Raw genomic sequence first — 23,530 nt, forward strand, 5'->3', positions numbered from 1 at the left:
TAAATCTGGAGTTGTAATCATTTAAGTGATACATGCTGAAATGTTCCTTCATTTTGTTAAATTGTAAGCAGGGAAAATGCTGCACAAGGAATTAGAAAGCAGGTTATATATAAAGAAGAAAGAAAAGCCAGTGTCCTTCCCCAATATTAGGTATCAGAGCAGAGTCAAGGTATGGCACCAGATAAAGGACAGCCCCAAAGGAATTATGTATGTGTGGATAATATGTACTACAGTAGGCCATTTCTTTGAATTCCATTTTGATGTAGCAGTCAAAATTCAGAACTAAAGCCATGTATGTCAAAAAGTTTCCACGTGGAACTTGACTTTGTTTCTAGTAATTTTAAATTATTCTTCCATATTTTTTTGTTCTACAGCATGTAGTAACTATTATTAAAGTGCTATCTTTTCACTACTTCTACTGATATTCTTTTTTTTTTAATGTTATTTACTTATTATATATAAGTACACTGTAGCTGTCTTCAGACACACCAGAAGAGGGCATCAGATCTCATTAAGATGGTTGTGAGACACCATGTGGTTGCTGGGATCTGAACTCTGACATCTGGAAGAACAGCCAGTGCTCTTAACCACTGAGCCATCTCTCCAGCCCCTCTATTTAAATTCCTAACAGGCCAATGTATATTTATCCTAGAAATTAAAAAGCAAGTAACAAAACATTATTATATCTATATTCATCAAGATACACTTAGAGATCTGTAATTAAATATTAACCAGACATCAATTATGACAGTAACACCATATGCATAAGTAAATGATGAAATCCCCCAAACCAACAATGGCTGTTTCTGATTCACGGTACGGATGCTTTATGTATTTCAAATTCCTACATTTCAAGAAGAAGCTGGCATCGACGACTGTGACTTGCTCCATTGATATGTTGACTCCACTCCTGCAGCAAAGTAAATTAGTAGAATTAACAATAATTAATAGTCAAAATCTTATATGAACCATTAATGTTTATGCAGTTTCAGGTTGTATGAACACCTCCTGATGTATTTAAAAAAAACACACTGGTTTATGTTAAAACAATTCCTGAGTCCTTTAAGCTTGATCCTGCCCTCAAATACTCTATGCACATTCTTGGAAAAACTGGATTAACTTGGTCAACATAATTGAGACCTGACAATGGAAAGATATAGATAGGAAAGATCAGGAAGAATAATGGACCTTGAGGTCAGCTGAGCACACAGTAACTGCTGTGGACCAAGCTTAAGCATCCACTGTTATTGGAACTGATATTTAATAATATTCTGCATGTTCAAATAGCCACATATCTAGATTTCTAGGAAATGTGTGTGAATAAATGAGGTTAAAGTTGAATCTTTAATTTCATCTAGCCTTTTAGACAAATTCCAAACATACTATACTTACTACTCTAGCAAAAACAAAACAAAAAATAAAAAACCTCAACAACAAAAACACTACCAAAAGGCCAACATGATTTAATGTAAATGGCTTATCTAAGAAATGATCCCCATTTATCAAAATTTTAAGTTTCCATATTTCCCTAAAATATTTTTTTTAAAATATGGAATGCTTCACGAATCTACGTGTAATCCCTGAGCTGGGACCATACTAATCTCTGTATCGTTCCAATTTTAGTATATGTGCTGCTGAAGTAGAGCACTAGAATTTTTAATGCATGTCTTTTCCCCAAATTTGAGGGAAACAATGTATTCCATCAATATTTTCTTCCTTGAGATTTATTTTAAAATATAAGGCATTAACTAAATTTATTTGATTTAAATTGATTACCCTATCTCTAGGAAAAAAGAAATCCAGTTTAACTTTTTATCCAATATTAATAGTTAAGGTGGGCTTTGCCACCAAAATGCCTTGGCTTATTTCCTAAATTACAACATAACTAGCTATGTCTCCAAAATTAAGTTATTTAAATTCACTACAACAGAATCTATGGTGGTGAAAAATAAATGAATAAAGAACAAACTATTAGAACTCTCCCAAATATATGAGGTTATCTATACTGCACTGTTTAAAAATCCACTGTTTTACAAGTATTTTTATTTTTTCAAATTCCCATATATATCAGACAATTTCTAAAATATCTACTGTTCTTGAAAGTTCTAACTAGAATATAAACATGGGCAGGCAGTGTAATTCTTTCAAATAGGGATTAGCGAGCTTCAGTTATAGGAAAATATAGCATCAATTCACACATTTTGCCTTTTATGAGGCTCAAAATAAAGTTTTATCAATTGGATGCTAATTTCTGAGTTTGATTTGCTACAGTCTTCATATATTTTATGCTCTAAGAAAGTTAACTAAAACCCTGTGAAAGAACTGAAATGGAACATAGCCAAACAAAATAATGCTTAGAATGTGAGGTGCTATCAACTACTATTCTTAGTAACTCTGAAAACTATATACTTTCAAAGTTATAGCTAATACTTGAGAGATTTCTATTGATGTTATACAATAGTTTCTACTTCCAATACAACAGACCATTACTGGAAGCCATTTTAAATATGGCTAAGCAAGAGGCGCCATAGGTAAATTCATAAAATTCAAGAAAGGGACTAAACAAACCCATCAACCTAAATAAAGAATTTCAGAACAAGTTCAGATACAAGTATTGATCCTTAAGAAGCAGTGTTTTTAGGAAAGAATGTTATCATATTAAGCATGCTTCTGAATTTATAGAAAATAGAAGGACACAGAGCTGCAAAGAAATTATATCCAATCCCCCATGTCCTTTAAGTTTTGAGTTTATAGTAAAAAAAAAAAAATGTGGCTGGAAAAGAAGGCCAAGATCAGAAATTTAGTTACACACCTCTCATACATCCATCATAAATTGGCTCTACTGTACCTAGTCTTTTACTGTCTAGTTTATAAAATGAGGACTAAGAATTCAACGGTTAAAAAAAAATAACTAAAACCAAACAGAACAACAACAACAACAACAACAAACCCAAAACCTTCTTGACTATGCTAGTTGTAAAATAATCATTCTAGAAGCATTTCCAAAGTGGCAGAATAAAATGTATAATTTAAAGACCTAATTAATACTAAAAGGAAAAAATAGAAACTCAAGTCATAAAACAAAAATGCTGCAGTGGGCATTTTCTATAAGTTAAAAGAAGTTTGAGATTGTGTGCTAAAATGACCTTGATTAGAACTCAAAGGAAGACCATTACTTAAAAATCATCTAAAAATTAGGGCACTCCATCATGACAAGTTACTATCATACTTTTCATGTGAACTTTTGTAATGTAGGCTATTTAACATTACCCTTAAGTGAAAACAACAGATTTTCCAAGTTATGCAGTGATACCAGAGAGCAGGATACTTAATTTTTTTCATTGTCTATGTCTACAAGATTTTCTTTTAAAAAAAGTCTTTATCTGTTCAGTTTATTGCTCAACTAAATAATTGCCTTTTCAATGAAGCAGATACACAGAAAATATCAGCTAAATTGAGGCTGTAAAACTGTAAAACTATAAAACACTTAGAAAATCCAAGTACTTAAAATATGCTCCAATTGGTCTAACCTATAAACACATTTTATAAACCCAATGGTTAAACAAAAGTCTTCAAAAATAATTGTTGAATATACCTAATATTTAAGAGTATGCAAACTAGAAACCAAGCATTTTCATAGGCTTAAAAAACACTCCTCAATCCGAAGTGTCAGCAAGTATTTCAAACTTTTTTTTTGTTAATTTAGATTCATTTAAATTATTAGCCTTTGTTAGGAACTAGGAAGTAGTAAAATCTGGAGGGGGAAAAAAAACCTTTTACAAAACAAACTTTTATCTGACAAATCCTCTTATGTTCCTTTCTTCCAATAGCAAAGATTCACAGTACTTTAAGATCACTTTCATTTGATCACTGTAACTATTCCCTTAAAATTTAGAGATCTTCTCTGAGAACACCAGGTCAAGTAATTTCTGCTTTGTAAAGAGGTTAAGAGGTAATATCGAAGTCAATCAAATTTAATGGAACTGTTTTAATTTACACTAGGCTAAATCTTAATAGTTTAGTGTAGAGTAAAACCATGGCATATTTAGTATATCTAAAAAATTGGGAAAAATAAAAATGTCTAACAAATAAGATTTGCTGACTCTTAGAGCTCCAGTTCTATTTCTTTGTTAGGACAGGGCCTCATTATATAGCCCTGGCTGGCCTGGAGATCAGGCTGGCCTGGAGATCCACCTGTCTCTGCCTCCCCAGTGCTGGTATTACAGGTGTGAGCCACCACACCCGGCGGCTCCACTTCTTTAAAAAAAAAAAAACAAAAAAACCCTACAAATCTAAATTTGGCATTTATGGCAACTTACTGACAAAAGGATAAAAGATTAAAAGATAAAAATGCTGAGATCTAATCACAGAAAAGAGAATAAAACAAAAAAAGGTAACAGGTGGATTAAAAAAAGTCAAACATTAAAAAATGAAGTTAAAAGAAAGTGATATGAAAAGAAAACTTCCCAGATGTTGCTGTAAAGAAAAACCCCTGTAACAGTAACCATAAAAAACCAATCTCATGGTAGCATATATTCCAGTTAGGTAGGTTACTACTATAAAGCACATTGGGGAAAAATGGATGGACATAGATTACAGAACAAGCTAGTGGGGTGCTGTGGCACCATTGACTTTAAGTCAACTGTAATATATACTGAAAAATAGATTTAAAAACCCCATGAGAATAACACTGAAAAAGCTGAAAGAGAAGGATAACATATTTAAAAGGGCATTTTGAAATGGTTTCCATTTGCCAGATGTGATAATTAAAGGAGAATTAAGTTTCCTTTCCCCCCCACACCAGAAGTACAATAAGCCTAAATCAGAAAAAGAACTTGGTTTTTTTTTTTTTTTAAACAAGGAACACAGAGCAGAGTAATGTATGTAGTCAATGATTTATCAGAGTCTCAAAGGGACAGATGCAATAAACATGGGATAATAAAAAGTGAGCTTTGAAGTATGTTTAAGGAAGTTGTGGAAACGGAGGAAAAAAATGATGAAAATTTTCATAGTATGAGAGTTTGTGTTAAAGGGAAACTAAAAACGGAAGAACGAACTAGTCTAAAATATAAAACATACTGAAACACACACCAGGGCTCTACATTAACTCTTTCCCTGTAGCCACAGATAAGGAAAAAAGAGAATTGTCTAAGTATATTTGACTACATATAAATCAGCAATCAAGACAGATGGAAAGCTGAAATCTAGCATCCTAAATGGAAAGCACATTGACTTCAGGGGGAAAAATGCTTAAAACAATTTAACAAAGCAGACTGGGGAGAAAAAAGCCTGCTTAAATATGATTAAGAAGAACATATTGATGCCTTAAAAAAACCCAAAACAACAAAACAAAACAAAAAACCAAAACAAAACTCAAAAAAACAAAACAAAACAAAAACAAAAAACACCAAGATAGTTCCAGTGGATGACAGTTTTGTGGCAAGAAGCATTCTAGGTAGATTGTATTATTAATGCAAAGCCCTGGTTTATATTTCTCAAAAACAATTACCTTCCAAACAAAGTGTTCTCAAAAGTATAACAATTCTTGATCAACTCAATGGTCATCAGACTACAGAATTAGAGTAAAAGATATAGATAAATACAGAATAGGCACTACAATGTAAAAGAAATTAGAAGCATCTGTTGCTTTAACTCACCTTATTAGAATGAACTGGCAAATCACATATAGAGCACAGATGGGGATAACCCTTCGGTAAGAGTCCATGGAAGTCTTCAATATTGCTACTTGGAGGAGCGCCCCTCTTTTTCTCAAAGAGAGATCTCTCTTGTAAGGGGCCAGGACCACGTCCCATTCTCTCATACTCACTGTCAAATTTATGATAGTTATGCGAGGTCTCACCAAAAAAAGAATCATCCCTACACCTTTCTCCATCTCTTAATCTGTCATCTTCATAATCCATTCTGTCATAATAACCAGATTCTTGAGAACGACTTCCATGGTCATAATCAAGCACTGGGTTGAGACTAGGACCACGATCATCAAAACTATCTCTTCTAAAGTGCCTTTTTTCTTCCCAATCATCCCTAGGTACTCTGTATGGTGGCTCCCGTGTAGCAGATCTGCCATCTCTACCATAACTCAATGTAGGGCCTTCTTCAGTTCTCCTCCTTTTAAGCTGTAGAAGAATTTGGGGCAAGTTCTCAGGAGTAATCTTGTCCTCTGGATAACGACTCAGTTCATCTAAGTCTCTAGCAGACAGACCAAAGCTGGCCAAAATATTACTGGCCTGGTCTGTATCTCCACGGTGTTGAGAAGACAAAGGGAGTGGACCTCTACTTCCAATGTTAAATATAGACTGCAAATTATGGGAAGAAGTACTAGCAGAAGACAGTGCACTATGAGCTCCTTGTTGATTCAATGAAGAACTCATTCCAAGATTCATTAAACTAGCAAGGCGTGCAGTACCCTGGTTCATCCTTCCAAGAGATGCTGGCATACTCAAAGACTGGGTAGCAGCAGCAAGAAGGCCTATTCCTGCTGCAGACAGGTCACGCCCATGACCCTGTGAATCCCTACCGAGAGATGACTGCTGGAATGACTTGGACATTGTAGAACTATCTCTTGTCTATTTTATAGATCAAAAAAAGGAAAAAATGTTTTAAAAGACGGCCAAAAAGAAAGCTCAAACTAGAAAGCTAGGTTAACTTTGCTTCAAAAATGGTAACGCCAAGAAAAAGGATCAATAAGGACTGTAGAATCTTCTTCAAGCTGAGAACCAGCAGACAACTCTGTAGAAAAATAAGCAGTTTTAGTCATAAATCCCTTTAGTAGATGCCGTTTTTTTTTTTTTAAGAAAAAAATTATGCATCATGTTGATTAAAAAAACCACTTAAGATCTCAAACTTACAAGGAATTCATTACATATCTTAAACAGATTCTGGATATATGCAGAGCTTGCATATAGATATTTAAAAAGTAGCTTTTCATGCTGAAATTTAACAAAGGGAATTTCAAATTGGGCTTAAAAACATTTAAATACAAGGGCGAGATGTTTGGGTGCATCAAAATTGCAGTGAAAACATTGATGGGCTTCTTCTTTTAGAAGAATAAAAATATACTCTATTGTACGATGCTGAAGTTCTAGAAGACTAAAAAAAAAAAATCAAAATTAAAAAAAAAAAATTAAGGTCAGCAAGTCAAAGATGAACCAGTCGTATTCTGCTTTAGAAAATGAGACCTATTATCACTCTCAGAAAGAACCAAGTAAAATCACAAGTAAATGAAGCTTAGGGGTCAAGCATCTGATGTAAGATCTAAGATCAAGTAACAGTTAAGACCTTCATGCAGCAAAAATAACTTTGAGGTGAAGACAGATGTGAATAAGAAAAATAAGTAATTTCCTACAAATTTAAGGATTTCTGTCCAAATTTAAGCCACACAACTAACTGCCTTCTTACTGACCATCCTATACCAGGCAGTACTTATTTGATACCTACTCTTGTAAGGACAACAATTTTGGTCAGTATAGAAACAGACCTACCAAGAAAAAACCCCAGATAAAGGAAATACAGGTGATTTAAAGAAGGGAAACATCCCAAGTTAGCACCTATTATTGTTCATTTAATGTTCAAGGCTATACCATCTCTAGAATTCAAAGTTTATAAATGAAATCTAAGATCTTGTTAACAGATTTCTGCAAACTCTTCACAAGAACAGCCCAGTAGCTTGAACCTTTTAACTGATTGTGATCCTTCAAGATGTGTTTCTGGATGAAACTTATTTTATTAAATCTGTTGCACTGTATCTCAAAACTGCTATAAGGATATGCAAAGTATTAACATGTGATTCCCATAAAGCATTAGTTAAAAGATACAATACAACCAATGTTTTCTATAGGACAATTTTATAATCACAATCACATATAAGATAAATCTGATCAGTTTGCCACAGACTTCTTCTATAATGCATTGCTTTTTCAGTTTTAAGTTGATTAGCCATATACCTAAGCATTGGTAGTTTAATAAAATTTATTGTACTAAAACCCAGAAAGTACCCAATAGTTAAAAGTCAACTATAGGATCAATTCCATCAATGATAGATTAAAGGAAAGATATACTGGACGAACACAGAGGTAGAGGAAGAATAAAAAAAAGTTACAGGCAAGAAAGATTTGGACTGGATTAAAAAAAAATAGATGTAATAAAGTAAGACACAAATGCTATCAGTGGTAGCTGGAATTACAGATGTTTTTGTACACCAAGAAAGATGAATTTGAGAAAAGACACCAAGGAAAATTGTTCTAGACAAGATCCACTTATGTAATCTACTTAAGCTATGAATTAAGATTATGAAAAGAAGAATTGTTAGTGAACAGTGGATGAAAGGTTTTTTAAATAGTATCTTTAAAATGCCACACATGACAGCAGGCTGAAATATCAGATACATTAGTATTAATGTCTACATTTTATGTGCACTTTTTAAAAAAAGGAGCGATTTTAAAATAGAAGTTTTAAAACATTAGGGTTAATACTTATCAGCTTTGATTTTCATGTTACAAAGTCAAAGCCTTTTATTGTTCAAAGGTCTATCTTTTGAAAAAGTTGTTAAAATAGTATTTTGTGCATTAAAAAAGACCATATTTTAAGGAAACAATAATTTTAAGTTAGAAACATCAAATACATTTTTGTACGTTACATGAAAACAGTGGATCTGGAAAACCAAGTTAAGGTAAAAGACAAAACAGAAAATGGATGTTAGAAAAACTCAGGAAAGGGAGGACAAACAATATAAATCCTATGACAAGTGCAATTCTACAAGAACCACTTCTTTATTACTTTTAACATGCTTAATTTCAAAATGCAGCTAAGAACAACACTGAAGTAATATTACTCAAAAAGGAACTTAAGTTGGGTTTTTAACTGATACAAACTAAATAAACTGCCAAACCTTACACTCCCACTCTCGGCCAGCAGTAGTGCTCATAAATAATAAACTTAGCACTTAAACTGAGACATTAGGAGTACTGTGAGTTTGAGGCTACACAGTTCCACACACACACATTCTAAGACATCTTGGAACCTGTCTTCAGAACAAAGAAGAGAAATCAGGCATGAAAAGCACTGCTCAGAAAATACGAAAATGGTGCCACTAGTATTTTTAGTCAATGAACCTACGATATACAAGCCATTTTTAAGGGTTCACTTCCATGAGACCTGACACATTAGTAAAGTTAGCATAATACTGAATACTGAAGTTCAAGGGCTGGGGATCTTAGCTCAGTGGGACAAGGTTTAGAAAGACCAGTCATACAAGTTCGATCTCAAGAGCGGACAGAAGGGTTTGGAGTGACCCCACAGAATTGTCTTCTTGTGGCATTTGTGTTCCACCATCCTTGATGCAGCATGTTCTTATCCCCAATTATAAGTAAACAAAATTTATTTTTTAAAATTAAGGAGCTGAAAGCTTGAGATGTTAGCCAGTAAGTGGAGTGCTTTTAAAACCTTGGTCTTAACCTCTAGCATTGATACAATGTCACTCAATTGTGATCCTAACATAAAGTCCACATGTGAAGCTTGGCTTCAAACTCAAGACGCTCTTGCTTCTACTTGCACTGACAGAGGCAGGAAGATCATCAGCAAAAGTCATTTTCAGCTACAAAAAAAGAGTTTGAGGCTGCCTGGGCTCTCTTCTGAGAACTAACCTACGAATGTAATGTTAAAATATAATTTACCTATAAATTCTAAATGTCCATCCATGAGTGCACAATCTTCTACCCTCCAAACATCAAGTACCACACACACAAAAATAAGTGAATGAAATTTACTATAATATGAAAATCAGTTTACTTTATACTTGAACTCCAAAGGCAGGAGGATCTTGGTCTACATAGTAAGTTACATAGTAAGACCCTATCTCAAAATGAAACAACAAAAATATTTTTTATGTGTGCAGTGAATATGAGTATAGTTATAGGATAGCTTACAGGAATTAGTCATCTCCTTCTACTATGTGAGTTCTAGGGATTAAATAAACTCAGGATATCAGTTTAATGCCCCTGAAGTAAAGTTTAAAAAGGCTGGGGCATAGTGGTAGTTTATAATCTCTGCACTGAGTCTGAGACTGGGTCAACCATTGCAGTCTAATTTGGCGATGTCAGGCCAAAATGAGACCTGGTCTCAAGAAGACACCTTGCACTGTCCAACACATCTCTTCATACACTTTAAAAAACTAAAATATGCCAGAAAAGAAAAAAAAACTGTTAAAAGGTATCTATTATTGTCATATCTTGAGTTCTCAATTATATTAAAATAATCGCTTCTTAAAAACACATTAGCCTGGCGCATGCCTTTAATCCTAGCACTGGGAGGCCGAGGCATGAGGATTTCTGAATTCAAGGACAGCCTTGTCTACAGAGTGAGTTCCAGGATAGCCAGGGGTATACAGAGAAACTCTGTCTCAGAAAAAAAAAACAACAAAAAAATGAAACAACACAAAAACATTTGTTGGACTTGAGAAATGGCTAAGCAGTTAAGAGCACTGGCTGCTCTTCCAGAGTTCCATTCCCAGCAATCACATGGTGGCTCAAAACCATCTGTAGTGGGATCCAATGCCCTCTTCTGGTATGAATGTGAAGATAGCTACAGTGCACTCATATACAAAAATAAATAAACCTTAAAAAGAAACCACACTTGTTTTTAAGTCTGCATATGGTGTTCACATTGTGATAGCAGTACTTGGCAGGCTGAGAAAGGGAATTTCTAGATCAACTTGAACTAGAGTGGGTGCCAAGCCATGGTGATCTAGCAAGACAGTCTCTGAAACAGAACAAATTAAAACGACTAGAGATGTCAACTAATTTGATGGTGATTTAACCACAAGTGGTAGTTTAAGACATAACCAAAAAGTAAAAACATGCAATAATATTCATTATACATTAAACTCTTTCATAGTTATAAAGAACTACAAATGTCAATCTTTTTATTATTCACCTTCTGAGTCATACAAAAGGATAGCAAAGGCAAGAACTTTTTAGATTTTTCTGCTTTTGGGTATGTATTATTCATTTTATAAGATTAGGACTTTCCAATTTTTTCACCAGGTTCCTGAGTTTCAAACTCAAGGTCTCAGACATAAGAAGATACTCTTACTACAGAGCTATACTCTAAGCCCAAGGGGAAGATTTTCAAACTAGTGTAAAATTCACATTCAAGGTCAGGGTTAACAATTATTCTTTAAAAGTTTCATTTGAAAGAGCACAGGTTATTCTTTCAGAGGATCAATTCCCAGCACCCACATGGTGGCTCACAACCATTGGTGACTTCAGTTTCAAGGAATGCCTGCCCTCTATGGATATCAGGCACATAAGCAATACACACACACACACACACATTTAAAAACAAAACATTTCATTTGGAGCTGGGATGTAGTTCACTGGTGGAGCACTTAATGTGTAAGTGTTCTAGGATCAATCCTTAGAATCAAAATAGTTTTAAAAAAAAGTGTCACTCATTAAACCTTGCAGAAGGAAGGCTTTAATAAGTTACCAGCACAGGGTTAGCGATGACTTAACCAGTAAAACTGCTGTGCAAGCATGAGGACAAGTCAAATGCATAGGAGGAATATCTGTAATCCCAGTACTTCTACAGAACATGGGAATCAGAAGAGATCCCAAAAGTTGCAAAGCTTGGAGTACAAAGCAAAGTGGGGTGGAGTATAATTCTATCTCAAACAGATCTAGGTTCCATACATGTGAGCCTGCATTTGCTCCCTCACAAACACAGTAAGCTACATAGCAAAACCCTATTTCAAAAACAAAAGAGAAACGTTGCATTTTCTAATATGTGCTCCTGATTGACATAATAAGATGAGTACATTAACTGGATTTGAGGGGTGGGGAGGGGGGCAGTCATCCTATACATTTCATTCCAGATAGTCTTAAATACTTAAAAAAAAAAAAAAAACCCAACAACAAAAAACCCCAAAACTTCTGTATAGTTAAATTCCTAAGTCCCACACCAATGAAATCCCTTAAAGACTACACATCTAAAATTTTCTCCATTCTAGTGTCTTTCTGTTCTACTTTTAGTTATTTATAGCTTTCCACACAAACTTTGTTATTTTAGAACAGCTGGGTGTGGTGTTGCATGCCTTTAATCCCAGTGTAGGGGAGGCAGGAGCAGCATTCAATCTCTAAGACTGAGGCCAGCCTAATCTACATGATGAGACCCAGTTTAAAAAAATAACAAAAAGGAATTTTAGAACAAAGAAAACATATTCTGTTCAGATATACTAAGGACACCTAACAAACCATTATCTGATACCTGATCTTAATATCACAAGTACTAAATTTTTATCATTTCTGAAGATTCCACTTTCCAGAATTTGTTAAAAGCTAGCCTGTTTCTATCGTAATTCTTAAAGATGCATGAGGCCGGGTCGAGGTAGTGCATACCTTTAATCCCAGCACTTGGGAGGCTGAGGCAGGCGGATTTCTGAGTTCAAGGCCAGCCTGGTCTACAGAGTGAGTTCCTGGACAGCCAGGGCTACACAGAGAAACCCCCCCCCGGGGGGGGGGGCAGAGGAGTATGAGATACTAAAAACCAGGAGTCTGATCTGATAAGGGCTTCTATCATGTATACCTAGGACACACTCATTTTTCCACATTACAAAAGCAAATGCAGGCTTGCTTAGTGGCACACACCTGCTGTCTTAACACTTGGGAGATAGAAGCAGGAAAAGCTGGAGGTCTGCCTGGGTTATAGTGCCAAGACCATGACCATGATCCAACACACACACAAAACCCAAAATAGTAAATGTAACTTTCAAATTTCAAAAAATTACGAGGTAAGAAATCAACCCTAGTGTATCAACTTTCAGAGACAAGATTTTTGGGTGCATTTTTTCACATTTCTTCAATAAATAAAGTCAACATCAGTAATACTGATTTTCCTTTCCATGTAATAATGTAAGAATAATTGCTTCCTAATATTATCCTCCTCTTAAAATGTTTTTTAAAAGTAGCTGTAAAGATTTCCATTTCCAAATTAAGACAGATGCCCCACCTCAAACTGAAGTTTTCAGAGTCAAATTTTACACGCCTACCAACAAGCCCTGAGCCTTTTGGACATAACTGAATAATAAGAGTGAAACCACTCAATTCCATCAATTAAAATAGCATGCTTAAAAACCACCATTATTAATGTTTACACTGACTGTTATGATAAATCACTTTAAGTGCAACCTTTCCATTTTAGGACTACTAATTAAGGACCATACTGGTAGCATCGTCAATATAAAATTAAAACTTAAACTCTCTGGGTGGGTACGGTAGTGACATCTTTAACCTCAGTGCTCAGGAAGCAGCAGCAGGTGAATCTCTTGTGAGTTTGAAGCCAGCCTAGTCTACATATCAAGTTCTAGAGAAAAACTTATCTAAAAAAAAAAAAAAAAAAAGAAAAGAAAGAAAAGACAACACTCTCTAATACCACAATAAGTATGTGAACCACAATACTTCTACAATTGTGTAAGATATATTATCACTGCATTCCTGCTTTTAAATTTTCACCTATCGCCTTGTTGTACTATTAATTTAATTAAAAGTATCAGGTAAAAAGCTAAAAGTTTCAAATCAGTTCATGTTTAAAATGCTGTATAAAAGCTGTATATAAGCTGGGCAGTTGTGGCACACGCCTTTAATCCCAGCACTTGGGAGATGGAGGTAGGCCAGCCTGGTCTACAGAGTTCCAGGACAGCCTGGGCTACACAGAGAAATCCTGTCTCGAAAAACAAAACAAAAACAAAAGCCGTATATAAATGATGAAGGAAAGCTACCTTTATGGTTAGGAAATATAAACTAAATACTTGTGACATGATTAGAAATGTAAACTTAAAAGAACCTCAATGTAAAAGCTATCTTTTTAAAGGATTATATAACCAACCAGATTAATCTTCTCTAGTGCTTCGGTGACATTTGAGTTTGAAAAACCACTTAAGTGCAAAGACAACCTTGGGGTTTTTTGCAGTAAAATACTTTCTCCTCCTTTCTAGATTCCTAAGATACTAATGTTCAAAAGTTATGACGATAACTGGGCTGGGCGTGGTGGCACAAGCCTGTAGGTAACGCAGCTCTAGGGAGGTTGAGAAAGGAGATACAGCCTCTCAAAAACAGCCTCCAGCTGTCTCAAAAAGAAATGTACATAATTCATAGAGTCACTTAACTGCTAGTACAATAATGTTTTGAGACAATCTTGATGTTACTGAGACTGGCCCTGAAGTCACTGCAATTCTCCTACCTTCTACCTTGTTCTCGAGTGACGCTATCACAGGTACGCGTCACTACGTCCAACAATTAGGAGCTTTTCAACACCTATGGAAAACCGCCTAAGATATAATTAAATTTTGCCTGCATAGTCAAGTCTAAATTTACCTGGACGAAACATGTTGGACCGACTGATAAGTTAGCCCATTTAAATATGCGGCACTCAGTATCAACACAAAAATCCCATGAACACTACCTATAAAATCAGCTACACGAAATTTCAGAGCACTAGAAAAACTAGACATTTCAGAAGCATATCTAGACGTTCTAGAAACGTCTAGATGAATAACTGTAACCTAGCCAATATAGAAATATTCCACAGTAGGGGCTATTCCACAAGACAAGAGTCACAACAGGAAACGCGTCCGAGGGACAAACACCTACGGTAATAGAAAAACACAAAAGCATGGCACAGCAACAGCAGTGAAAAGAAAGATTGAAGGACTACACCATGGCCCTCCAAACCCTTTGTCTGAAAACCGGAAGGTCCCAACACACGTTCCTGCCCAGAGGAACCTGGACTATTTTGATGGAGAAAAGAAATGTGTGGGAACTGGTTAAATAAACAAATACCCTAGCATGCAAAAAGCTTTACCAAAGACGCAATTCAAAATCCAAGCGTTAACGTTTCGTTTTCGGCCATTTTTACGCAAGTGCGGGGGGGGGGGTGTGAGGGGGCAGGGTGGGGGGCGGGGAGGGATTGTTCCAGATGCCTGGCTAAAATCGCGCGCGGGCGAGGGACGCGGGAGTCTTGGGAATGGGGCAAAACAAGGCGATGGGTGAGGAATGGCGAGGTTATTGACGCCGGAGAAAGAAACGCTGGTCAAAACACGCAAGCTCTTCACATCCTACGAAATCCTCCATTTTGGGTCCGTTTCCAGAGGAAAAACGGCAAACGCGTTACACGGGCCCTGCGCGCCTACGGACTTTCCTCGGCTTGGACTATCCTCCTCAAATGGCAGGCCCCAGTGGACGTTCGGTCGGTCCCTCAGGCTTCGAACGCTCCTCCCTCCTCAGCGCCGCGGCCCGCGTGTAACGGGCTCGTCCCGCCCCCGCCCACTGCGAGTCTAGGGCGCACGACGCTCGGCGGACCAGCACGCCTCCGGACCCCCGGCTCTCCTGCAGCATCCGGGCCGCTGCCCGGCTGCGTACCTTCCACTACGACCGTTCGCCTCCGCCGCCCGAGGAGGCTGGCTGCGCCGCTACTGCACTCCTAACATGGCGTCCGCCGCTCGGGCGGCTCACATACGCAGCGCCGGAGGAGGCAGGACGGGCGAGCCCGCGGGAGCGGGAGCAGTGTGCCAGCCCCCTCCAGCCTCGGTTATGGCGGCCGTCCCGCTCTGAACAGACGCAGAGAGCCCCCAGCCACCCGCCCGGACTCTTACCCTCTTCACGCCTACCTTAGGGGAAGGGAGAGGGAAAAGGAGAGATACCTCTCTCAGCGAGCGGGACGCGGAGGCTCCCACAATCCCCCGCAGCAACGGCGCTGGCAGGAGGTGGCGACGGAACGAGAGCTTAATCTCGCGAGAGCGCCCGTTCCCACCCCCGCCCCAGTTCTAGTTCGGCACGCGCCAAGCCCCTCCCCCTGCGCGGGGTGGGCACCTGACCCACGCGGCTAGCGTTGTTCTCCAAGGCCTAGGAAGGATGCCTCTTCCGGCGATGGCGGGAAAACGGCTCCAGCTGGTCTACAGGTTCGAGTACCTCTCTAAAAAAATGCTTCGCATCTCAACGTCTACATGCTACAGATTATGGGTTAGCGCGCTACACGGGACTCCGTACTTTATCGGGTGGACACGTGCCAGAAGGAACTAACGTTTTAGTTGTTTAAATCAGTTTTCATTCCTAACTGCTAAGGGCTCCTCACTGTGTCTGGGTGCTGAAATGCTGTTCCCAGATTTTATTTAGTACACGACTCTAAAATATAGACTAGTAGGCTGTAAACATCCTCCAAGAACTTAGAATTTGGAAGGCAGAGAACCTTCCTATATAGATTAGTTATGGACAGCTTTCTGTGGGGTGGCAATGCTACTTAACCAGTTCATTTTGACAGGTGAAAAGATGCATGGCTCAGCCTCCCAATTAGCACTTTACCGCCGAAGTATGATTCTGTCAGTGCCTCAGAGAAAAGCCAACTGTCATGTTTGTCCTAGCGGAGCTCACACCACACGCAGGTAATTGAGACAGAAATGCATATACATTTAGCTAGATGGGTGATGTGAAGAATGAGAAAGCAGTGGAGGATCAGGGGTAAAACTAGTGGTTTTATAGGCAGACGTCACAAAATTTTATTAGCGGTTGAGGTTCCAAGTGCAATGAGGATAGGTAAAACAAGTGACACCCAAGATGGATTAGATATAGTGATTAACATAAAAAAATCCAAAAAACACAAAGCATGCAGAACCATATTTACATCCTCGAAGACATCTCTGCTCCCACCATGAGTAGGCAAGGGCAAAGAGAACAGATATAGGGCAGTGTTGTTAAGCATGAAAAGAGATTACATGTGCCCCACGTTTCTGCTCAGACTGACGGAAAAACTGGGAAGCAAGTTGTAGCTTAGTATTCCCCAAAAATAGTGAGCAAAAGTGAAGGAATACTTGGAAAATCACAATGATTAGCAAGAACAAGACTTCAAAATAAAACCTTGCAACTTGGCTATAATAGATGCTGAATAAATTTATCGATGGCAAACAGGGCCCATTCAGTGAGGTATGTGCAGCTAGAGAAATCAGTTGGCCTAGGCTGGCTCCTAAACACAATCTGAGGTAAGGAAAGGTTGGGAAAGGAAACAACATACAATAGACGTTACTCATAGAACAATCTTTAAAGACATCTATATAATAGAGCTAAAATTTAACGTTTTGTTGGAGGACAAGGGTGTTAATCAAATGATTTTAGTGTTTCTGACACTTATATGTGGACCTAGTTAAATTCTATGTCAGAGAACAGGAATAAAGAAAGCTTTAACCAAGATCAGAGTTTCAAGTAATAAGACTCAATGGCCATTGAAATATCAAGATCTCCCTACCAAATTTCAAGTCATACTTTACCAAATGTCTGCAGAACTCTAATGGCATCTCATGATTTTAAAGTCAGACATTTTAAATTATTTATTGAAGATCTGCACTGAAGTGGAAGACAAATTTAGAGTCCTAGGAGACTTATCACAAAGACAAAGTACATTATAGTTTGGAGATACAAAGTTGGGAAGACCATCTTCTGATGAGGTAGACATTTGGCCTTAGGGAGGGCCAGGCAGGCTATGGGCTGAGACAAATCAAGAACTCTTCTTTGGGCTTTGGCGATGTGGCCTCCACCAGGGATGGTAAGAACGATGCCCTCAAAACAGGAAAAGCTGCTTTCAAAGGTCTAGGTGACCGGCCTGGTACAGATATGATGGGATTTTCCAATGCCAGGCTTTAAAAAGAAAGGAATGCTCAGGACCTGTCCCGGTTAATCAGGCTTTCCAACCAGCAGAAAGATGCATCTATGTAAGACAAGATGTGTATTAAAGCATTTGGGTGACTCATGCCTGCAACCTCAATTAAGGCAAGTGTGAGAGCAATCTGACTAACCCACAAGACCCCGCCTTACCAAAAAACCCCCTCACATCCACACAATATTTATCTAGTATAGTAAGCACATCATCAATATATTTTCGGGCACTGCAGATTAAACACGGGGAAGAACATGTTACAAGGAAGAACAGTATATTTCATTTTCCGAGTGCATGGGATTGAACCCAGCACCTCATATAACAAATGCCCTATGAGTGAATCAAGTCTCCAACTCAGTAATTATTGTCAGATTTGTCAAAGAGTTTGAGATGTAGCACAGCTGGTAGATTCCTTGAAGCCTTGTGTTTAGTGTTCAGTCAACATAATTTGAGCAGTGTCTGTAGACCTGTAGAGCTGGAGCTTCAAGGGTACTACATACCAAGACAGAGGTGAGTTTTGACTAGAGACCATGTCACAAAACAAGTCACAGTAATTTTACATTTATCTTTAATATAATCTACCATGAATTTAGCTACAAACAGTAATGGCCTTCCCTCCCCAGGAGTTAGGAGTCTAGTAGCTTTATCCATTGCCTTAAAGTGGACCTGGGTTCAATATCCCAACAATGGGGGAATGTGCATGTCTCCTGTTAGCAGCTTAAACTAATGCAGAGGCTGACCGTGCCTGTAACTGCAGAACTTGGACACAGGGCAAGAGCCTCTTACTCAGAAACACAAAGCAGAACTCTTAAGTGGTGGGAGAGATCGTTTAGCAATTAAAAGCATACGGGGCTTTTGTAGAGGACCAGAGTTCAGTTTCCAGACACCTTGGAGAGATGGTTCACAAATGCTTCAGGGAACACCTTCCACAGGTCTGCATTCACAGGCCCACAGGAAATTTCTATCATTAACATAACCTTTAAAATAAGGCATCCATCACCTTTATGTGATTAAAAAGAGGTGCTTTTATGGCTAAGCAAGTCCACGGCCCCATGTCCAATGTCCAGAAGAATGAACTTTACCTATAGGCTCTTCCTTGTGAATCTAAGACGCTAGCCAATAGGCCTATTAAGGGCAGTCAGGTGGAACAGTTCTCACCAATTACCACGTAAAGTGGCTACAGCACTCAGCACATGTGCGGCAGACTCCTGGTCATTCATTGTGCCTTCACCTCCAAATGCTGGGAAAACTGCCCCAGAGACCTTTAGTGAGGTCTCACTGTGTCTCCTCGCCTGCTAATGGAGAGCCTAGCGCAGAAACCTGTCCCTGGGAAAGAACTGGAGTGTTGATGTTCCTTCTAGACAATGAATTGCTAATGCTTGCTTGATTTCCTTTTCAGGTTAACTTGAAAGTAGGATGGCACCTAATTGAAAAACATGATTTAGCAAATTGATTTATTGCGCATTCCTTCAGTAGTTAGAGCAAGGACGCTGCTAAGTAAAAAATCTCAAGTATTAGTTCATTAGCTCAGTGAAATTGTTCTCCTAAGAGTTCTCCATAGCTCCATTTATGGGAACTATTCACTGGTCTCCAGAGTCATTTCCACTCTTCTCAAGGCCTTAATTAGCTGCTCTTACCTGTCCTTTCCCTCAGTGTAAACCTCCTAGGGGCTAGAGAGGCTCTTTTTGTGTCCCTGTGGGCTCTCTAGAATTTATCCCTCTGGGTTTTGTTTTTCTAATTGTAATCTGAGACCTGGCCCAACATTCAAAAAAAAAAATTGTCACTTATTTAACTGGGTGTCATTGTGATAAATGGCCATTTTCATTGGCAGCACTAGTTGCCTCATTCTTCACGTGTTCCTTTTAACTCACATAAGATAGATGTGGGACATAAAATGTATCCGGAGCCATTTGCCAACACTGCCCTTGTTCAGTCCCTGGGTTCAGTTCCAAGCACCTACAGTGGCTCACGTCCCATTTTACCTCCATTTCCAGGGCACCTCATGGGAACAAAGGACATAGAAATGCAGGCGAAAGCTCATATGCATAAAACAAAATAAATTATAAAGCGTTATTTTCGTGTGAATGGGTGGTTTGCCCGTGCATCACAGAAGCCATCAGATCCCTTGGGTCTGAAGTTAAAGGTGGCTGTGAACCACCTAGGTTCTCTGGAAGAATAACCAGGCCTTCTAACTGATGAAACTCTCCAACTATCCCCCACAAAATAAACATTTTAAGTTGTTTTGAATGCTTTAATGAATCAACTTCAATTTACCAGGACCTAAAGGACAACTGGGACACTGACTAATTAATTCCACTTATCAATTAGTAAATCCCATTAAAATTCTTTCGTTGCATTATCTATGGCATTGAAACCCCCCATAGGCCAGTGAATCCATGCATTAATAGCCACAGTATTAGCTCTTCCAAGATGAGAGGAAACAATGTTATGGGTATCCATACCTGGGGCCAGGAAGGCAACCTGAACAGTCCAAGACCCAAATTTCTGTATGCGGCTTAATGGGTAAAGCTCCTTCAAAGCCTGACAACTTAGTTTGTTCCCAGGACTCCCATGGCAGACATGGACAGTGTTGCCCTCTAGTGCCCATTAGCGTTGAGAGTAGCATGCACAGTCCTACACTTAGGCTGGGCGGTGGTGGTGCACGCCTGTAATCCCAGCACTTGGGAGGCAGAGGTAGGTGGATTTGTACAGACTGAGTTCCAGGACAGCCAGGGCTACACACAGAAACACTGTCTTGAAAAAAAGAAAAAAAGAAAAAAAAAAAAAAGAAAAAAAAATCCCGTAAGTGTTGGATGTGGATATAGATGGCTCAGTGGTTAACCTTGCTGGTCCTCTAGAGTACCAAGTTCTTAACACCCATTCCAGGGGATTAAAAATCCTCTTCTGCCCTCCAGGGGCATACACATGTCATACACATGTTTAAATTTCACTTTTAAGTTTGTCACAAAGGGAGAGAACCACTATGATGGAAGCCATATAAACCCAGGGATAAGAAATAAGGATGATTCTGTTTCTTCCGGTTAATTTAGTCACCTTATTCTCCTACAAGAAGGAATAACAATAAAATCTTGCGAGGGTGTTCATGAATCTAGCACTTGGAAGGCTGACCCAGGAGGACTAATGCTGACTCAGAAAATGCCAATGAAATTCCAATGTTAGTGTTCATCAGTTATGTTTATTGGAATATAGCCATGTTCATTTGCTGATACATTACTTTTCACACAGAAGCAACATTGTTGCAAAACCAAAGACAGTATTAACAATATTTACTATCTGGGCCATTATAGGAACCTTTGCTTTTAAAAGCAATATCCTAAATGTTTCTGGAACATTCTAAGCTGTCCTAGGATGGCTACCATCTAAATAGATGTCTGAAAACCACATACTTTTTAATTAGCAAGTAGCCAGCTTATGTAGTGCACAGACATCAACTAGTCCCTCTAAAAATTATAGCTGGAGATGTAGCTCAGTAGCCATGGGTGTGAGCTCCTTTGCCTCCTCATCTGCTGAAGCCTAGCTGGACCTTACAGGCTTCTCTGGAACTACATCACAGTTCTGTAATCCTCTAAAGCAAACTTAACATTCCCCACCTGACCTGAAGTACCTCTACATTACAGAGACCACATACATTACTCAAAACACAGCGTTGTCAGACACCTGAAGTCCTGATGGAGGCAGATCTCATTCAGATCTAGAATTTAAGAAGGAAAAGATGACAGTAAGGTCCAGGGCCTAGTATATGTAAAGCAAGTGTCTTCTCACACACCATGTGCAGTCGTTCTCCCTTTTCCTTTTAACACGAAAACTGTTTGCATCTAGACTAGGAACAACGCCACAAAGAGTCATTCCACTCTCAGGGATGCAACACTGCCTGAAGGTGCTCAGCCCCGACACCAAAACAGCGCTCGGAGCCAACCCTTAACAAAGCAGCACTTACTCTTCCAACAGTGTAACACAATCACAGGCACCACACAGCCTGGACAGCTGACAACTGCTGGGCCGGAAAAATCTCCCCCTTTCCCATTTTCCAGTATCCCAGGACCACCCCAGGTGGACACAGATAGCACAGGAGTCCTTTCTCTGCTTTCAGCTTTATCCAAGTCTCTGCCACTTGGCAGGGACTAAGCTTAAACTCTTAGCAGTGAACAGAAACACACATAATATTCTTCCTTAGTTGGAATGGCAGACACAAAAATATTTTATGCTACTTGAAAGGACTTTCAGCACCAAGATGAAAGGGCTTAAAAGGGGGGAGTATAGGGGGTTAGGTGAGTGTGGCTAGGCGGCGTGGGGGAAGGTGTCCAGGCGGGCCTTTGCCTGGGCACCTCTGCCCCTGAGGGACCACACACACACACAGACATGGTATAGAATAGAGTTTATTCAGAGTAGGGGATGGGAGTTAGTGGGAGAGAGGTAGAGAGAGAGAGAGAGAGAGAGAGAGAGAGAGAGAGAATAAAGAGTGAGAGAGTGGAGGCTGGCCATGACCACGTGGAGGGGGGAAGAGCCCCAGCGGCAGAGAGGTGAGAGAATGTGGGAGAGCGGAGAGCAAAGAGAGAGAGGAGGGGCAAGTAGCCCCTCTTATAGTGGGCCAGATCTTTAGGGAGGGGCATACCTGGCTATTGCCAGGTAGGTGTGGGGTGGAGCTTAGACAAAACCCCAACACTACTTTCAAAAATACCAAAATTCTACAGTAACTGCAGAGAGCGAACTTGTCTCCCATTTGTGTCCCAATGCATGCATGCCAAGCAGTCAACAGGCCTGGCAGAGAAGGCAGTCACTGTTGGAACAGAGCTGCTTACCTGAGAACCGGCCGCAGTGCACCCTGGTGTGGACCATTCCTTCAGCCTGGTGAAGACCACCTTATTTTCAAGTCATCCTTAAAAACCACAGACAAGCTTTAGCAACTCACAGTACCTCAACAATGCACTATATACTTACAATTGGAAATAACCAGCTCAGTCCTTCCTTGGGTCCCACACAATCGAAACAGAGAAATGACTCTTGTCCCAACTCCCTTCCACACACACAAAATATAATTGATATCCCACTCAATTTTGCCTTCAAGCTAGCAACCTCTGATCACCACTAGTCTGAAGACCATTTACACCGTAACACTTGCCCAAGTCCCACACAAAGCATTCCAAGGCTCAGCTGAGTCCTTGTAAAGGTGAATTAATGGGAAACTCCGGTGACTAGCTGCCCAAGGTCTTCCCTGAGATGAATTAGGAAGAGCAAAAATAGGGGACAGTTTTATTTTTGATACAAGACAACAGCAGTTGGGGAACTGAGTTTAGAAATAAGGTTTAGTTAGTGAATTTATTCTAAGTGTTTAGAAGTGGAATCCTTGTCAAGAGAGGAGTGTTAGCGCTAGTACAGAGGGGCCATAGACGGAGGGCAGGCTCAGTGGCCTAGCAGAGGGTGTTTTCAGGGCTAAGCTGGTGCTGCTATTTTGGAACAGCAGTAACAAAATAATTAATGGGCATAAATCCAAGAGCAGGTAGATGGAGTGGGTAATATGGGGCAGTAATTTTACTCTCAGAACTGTGATAAATGTGTTTTCTGACTGGTTAAAGGTGTGTGCGCATGCGCACACGTGTTAAGGTAGCCCAGGTGTTACACTGAGGAGCAGAAGGGATGTTGATGTGAGTGGGAGGGCAATGATGAGGGTGAGTGACTTAGACGGTCAGACGCTCAAACTGGGGTGCTTGGTGGCTGGGCCTGGCAAATGTCCTTGTTCACGGTTTCTCCCAAAAAACATTCAGCGGGGTAGGGTGAGACTTCTGGAAACTGATCA

The 23,530-nt window shown here is 39.2% G+C and overlaps 1 protein-coding gene and 2 non-coding genes across 5 annotated transcripts in view; all 3 read right to left on the reverse strand.

The window, feature by feature from the left end:
* Positions 1-23,530, reverse strand: part of Matr3 (matrin 3) — a 37,769-nt gene that overhangs the window by 12,036 nt on the left and 2,203 nt on the right. Inside the window, exons 3-6 of one of the 3 annotated variants that reach the window (XM_052155565.1) lie at positions 22,536-22,612; positions 21,365-21,427; positions 5,658-6,750; positions 849-910 (exon numbers count right to left, since the gene is read on the reverse strand). In XM_052155565.1, the coding sequence (XP_052011525.1) occupies positions 849-910; positions 5,658-6,569 (974 nt within the window). In that variant the 5' untranslated portion in view covers positions 6,570-6,750; positions 21,365-21,427; positions 22,536-22,612. Of the gene's footprint in view, positions 1-848; positions 911-5,657; positions 6,751-15,679; positions 15,777-21,364; positions 21,428-22,535; positions 22,613-23,530 lie in introns of those variants that run through there. The other 2 variants (XM_052155566.1, XM_052155567.1) reach the window with 2 other exon arrangements.
* LOC127664312 (U6 spliceosomal RNA) lies at positions 1,544-1,648 on the reverse strand. Its single transcript, XR_007973159.1, has one exon. It is a non-coding gene; the product is annotated as a U6 spliceosomal RNA (small nuclear RNA).
* LOC127664320 (small nucleolar RNA SNORA74) lies at positions 21,541-21,735 on the reverse strand. Its single transcript, XR_007973166.1, has one exon. It is a non-coding gene; the product is annotated as a small nucleolar RNA SNORA74 (small nucleolar RNA).

Source organism: Apodemus sylvaticus, chromosome 13 (genome assembly GCF_947179515.1).
Source record: "Apodemus sylvaticus chromosome 13, mApoSyl1.1, whole genome shotgun sequence".
NCBI classification, from domain to species: Eukaryota; Metazoa; Chordata; class Mammalia; order Rodentia; family Muridae; genus Apodemus; species Apodemus sylvaticus.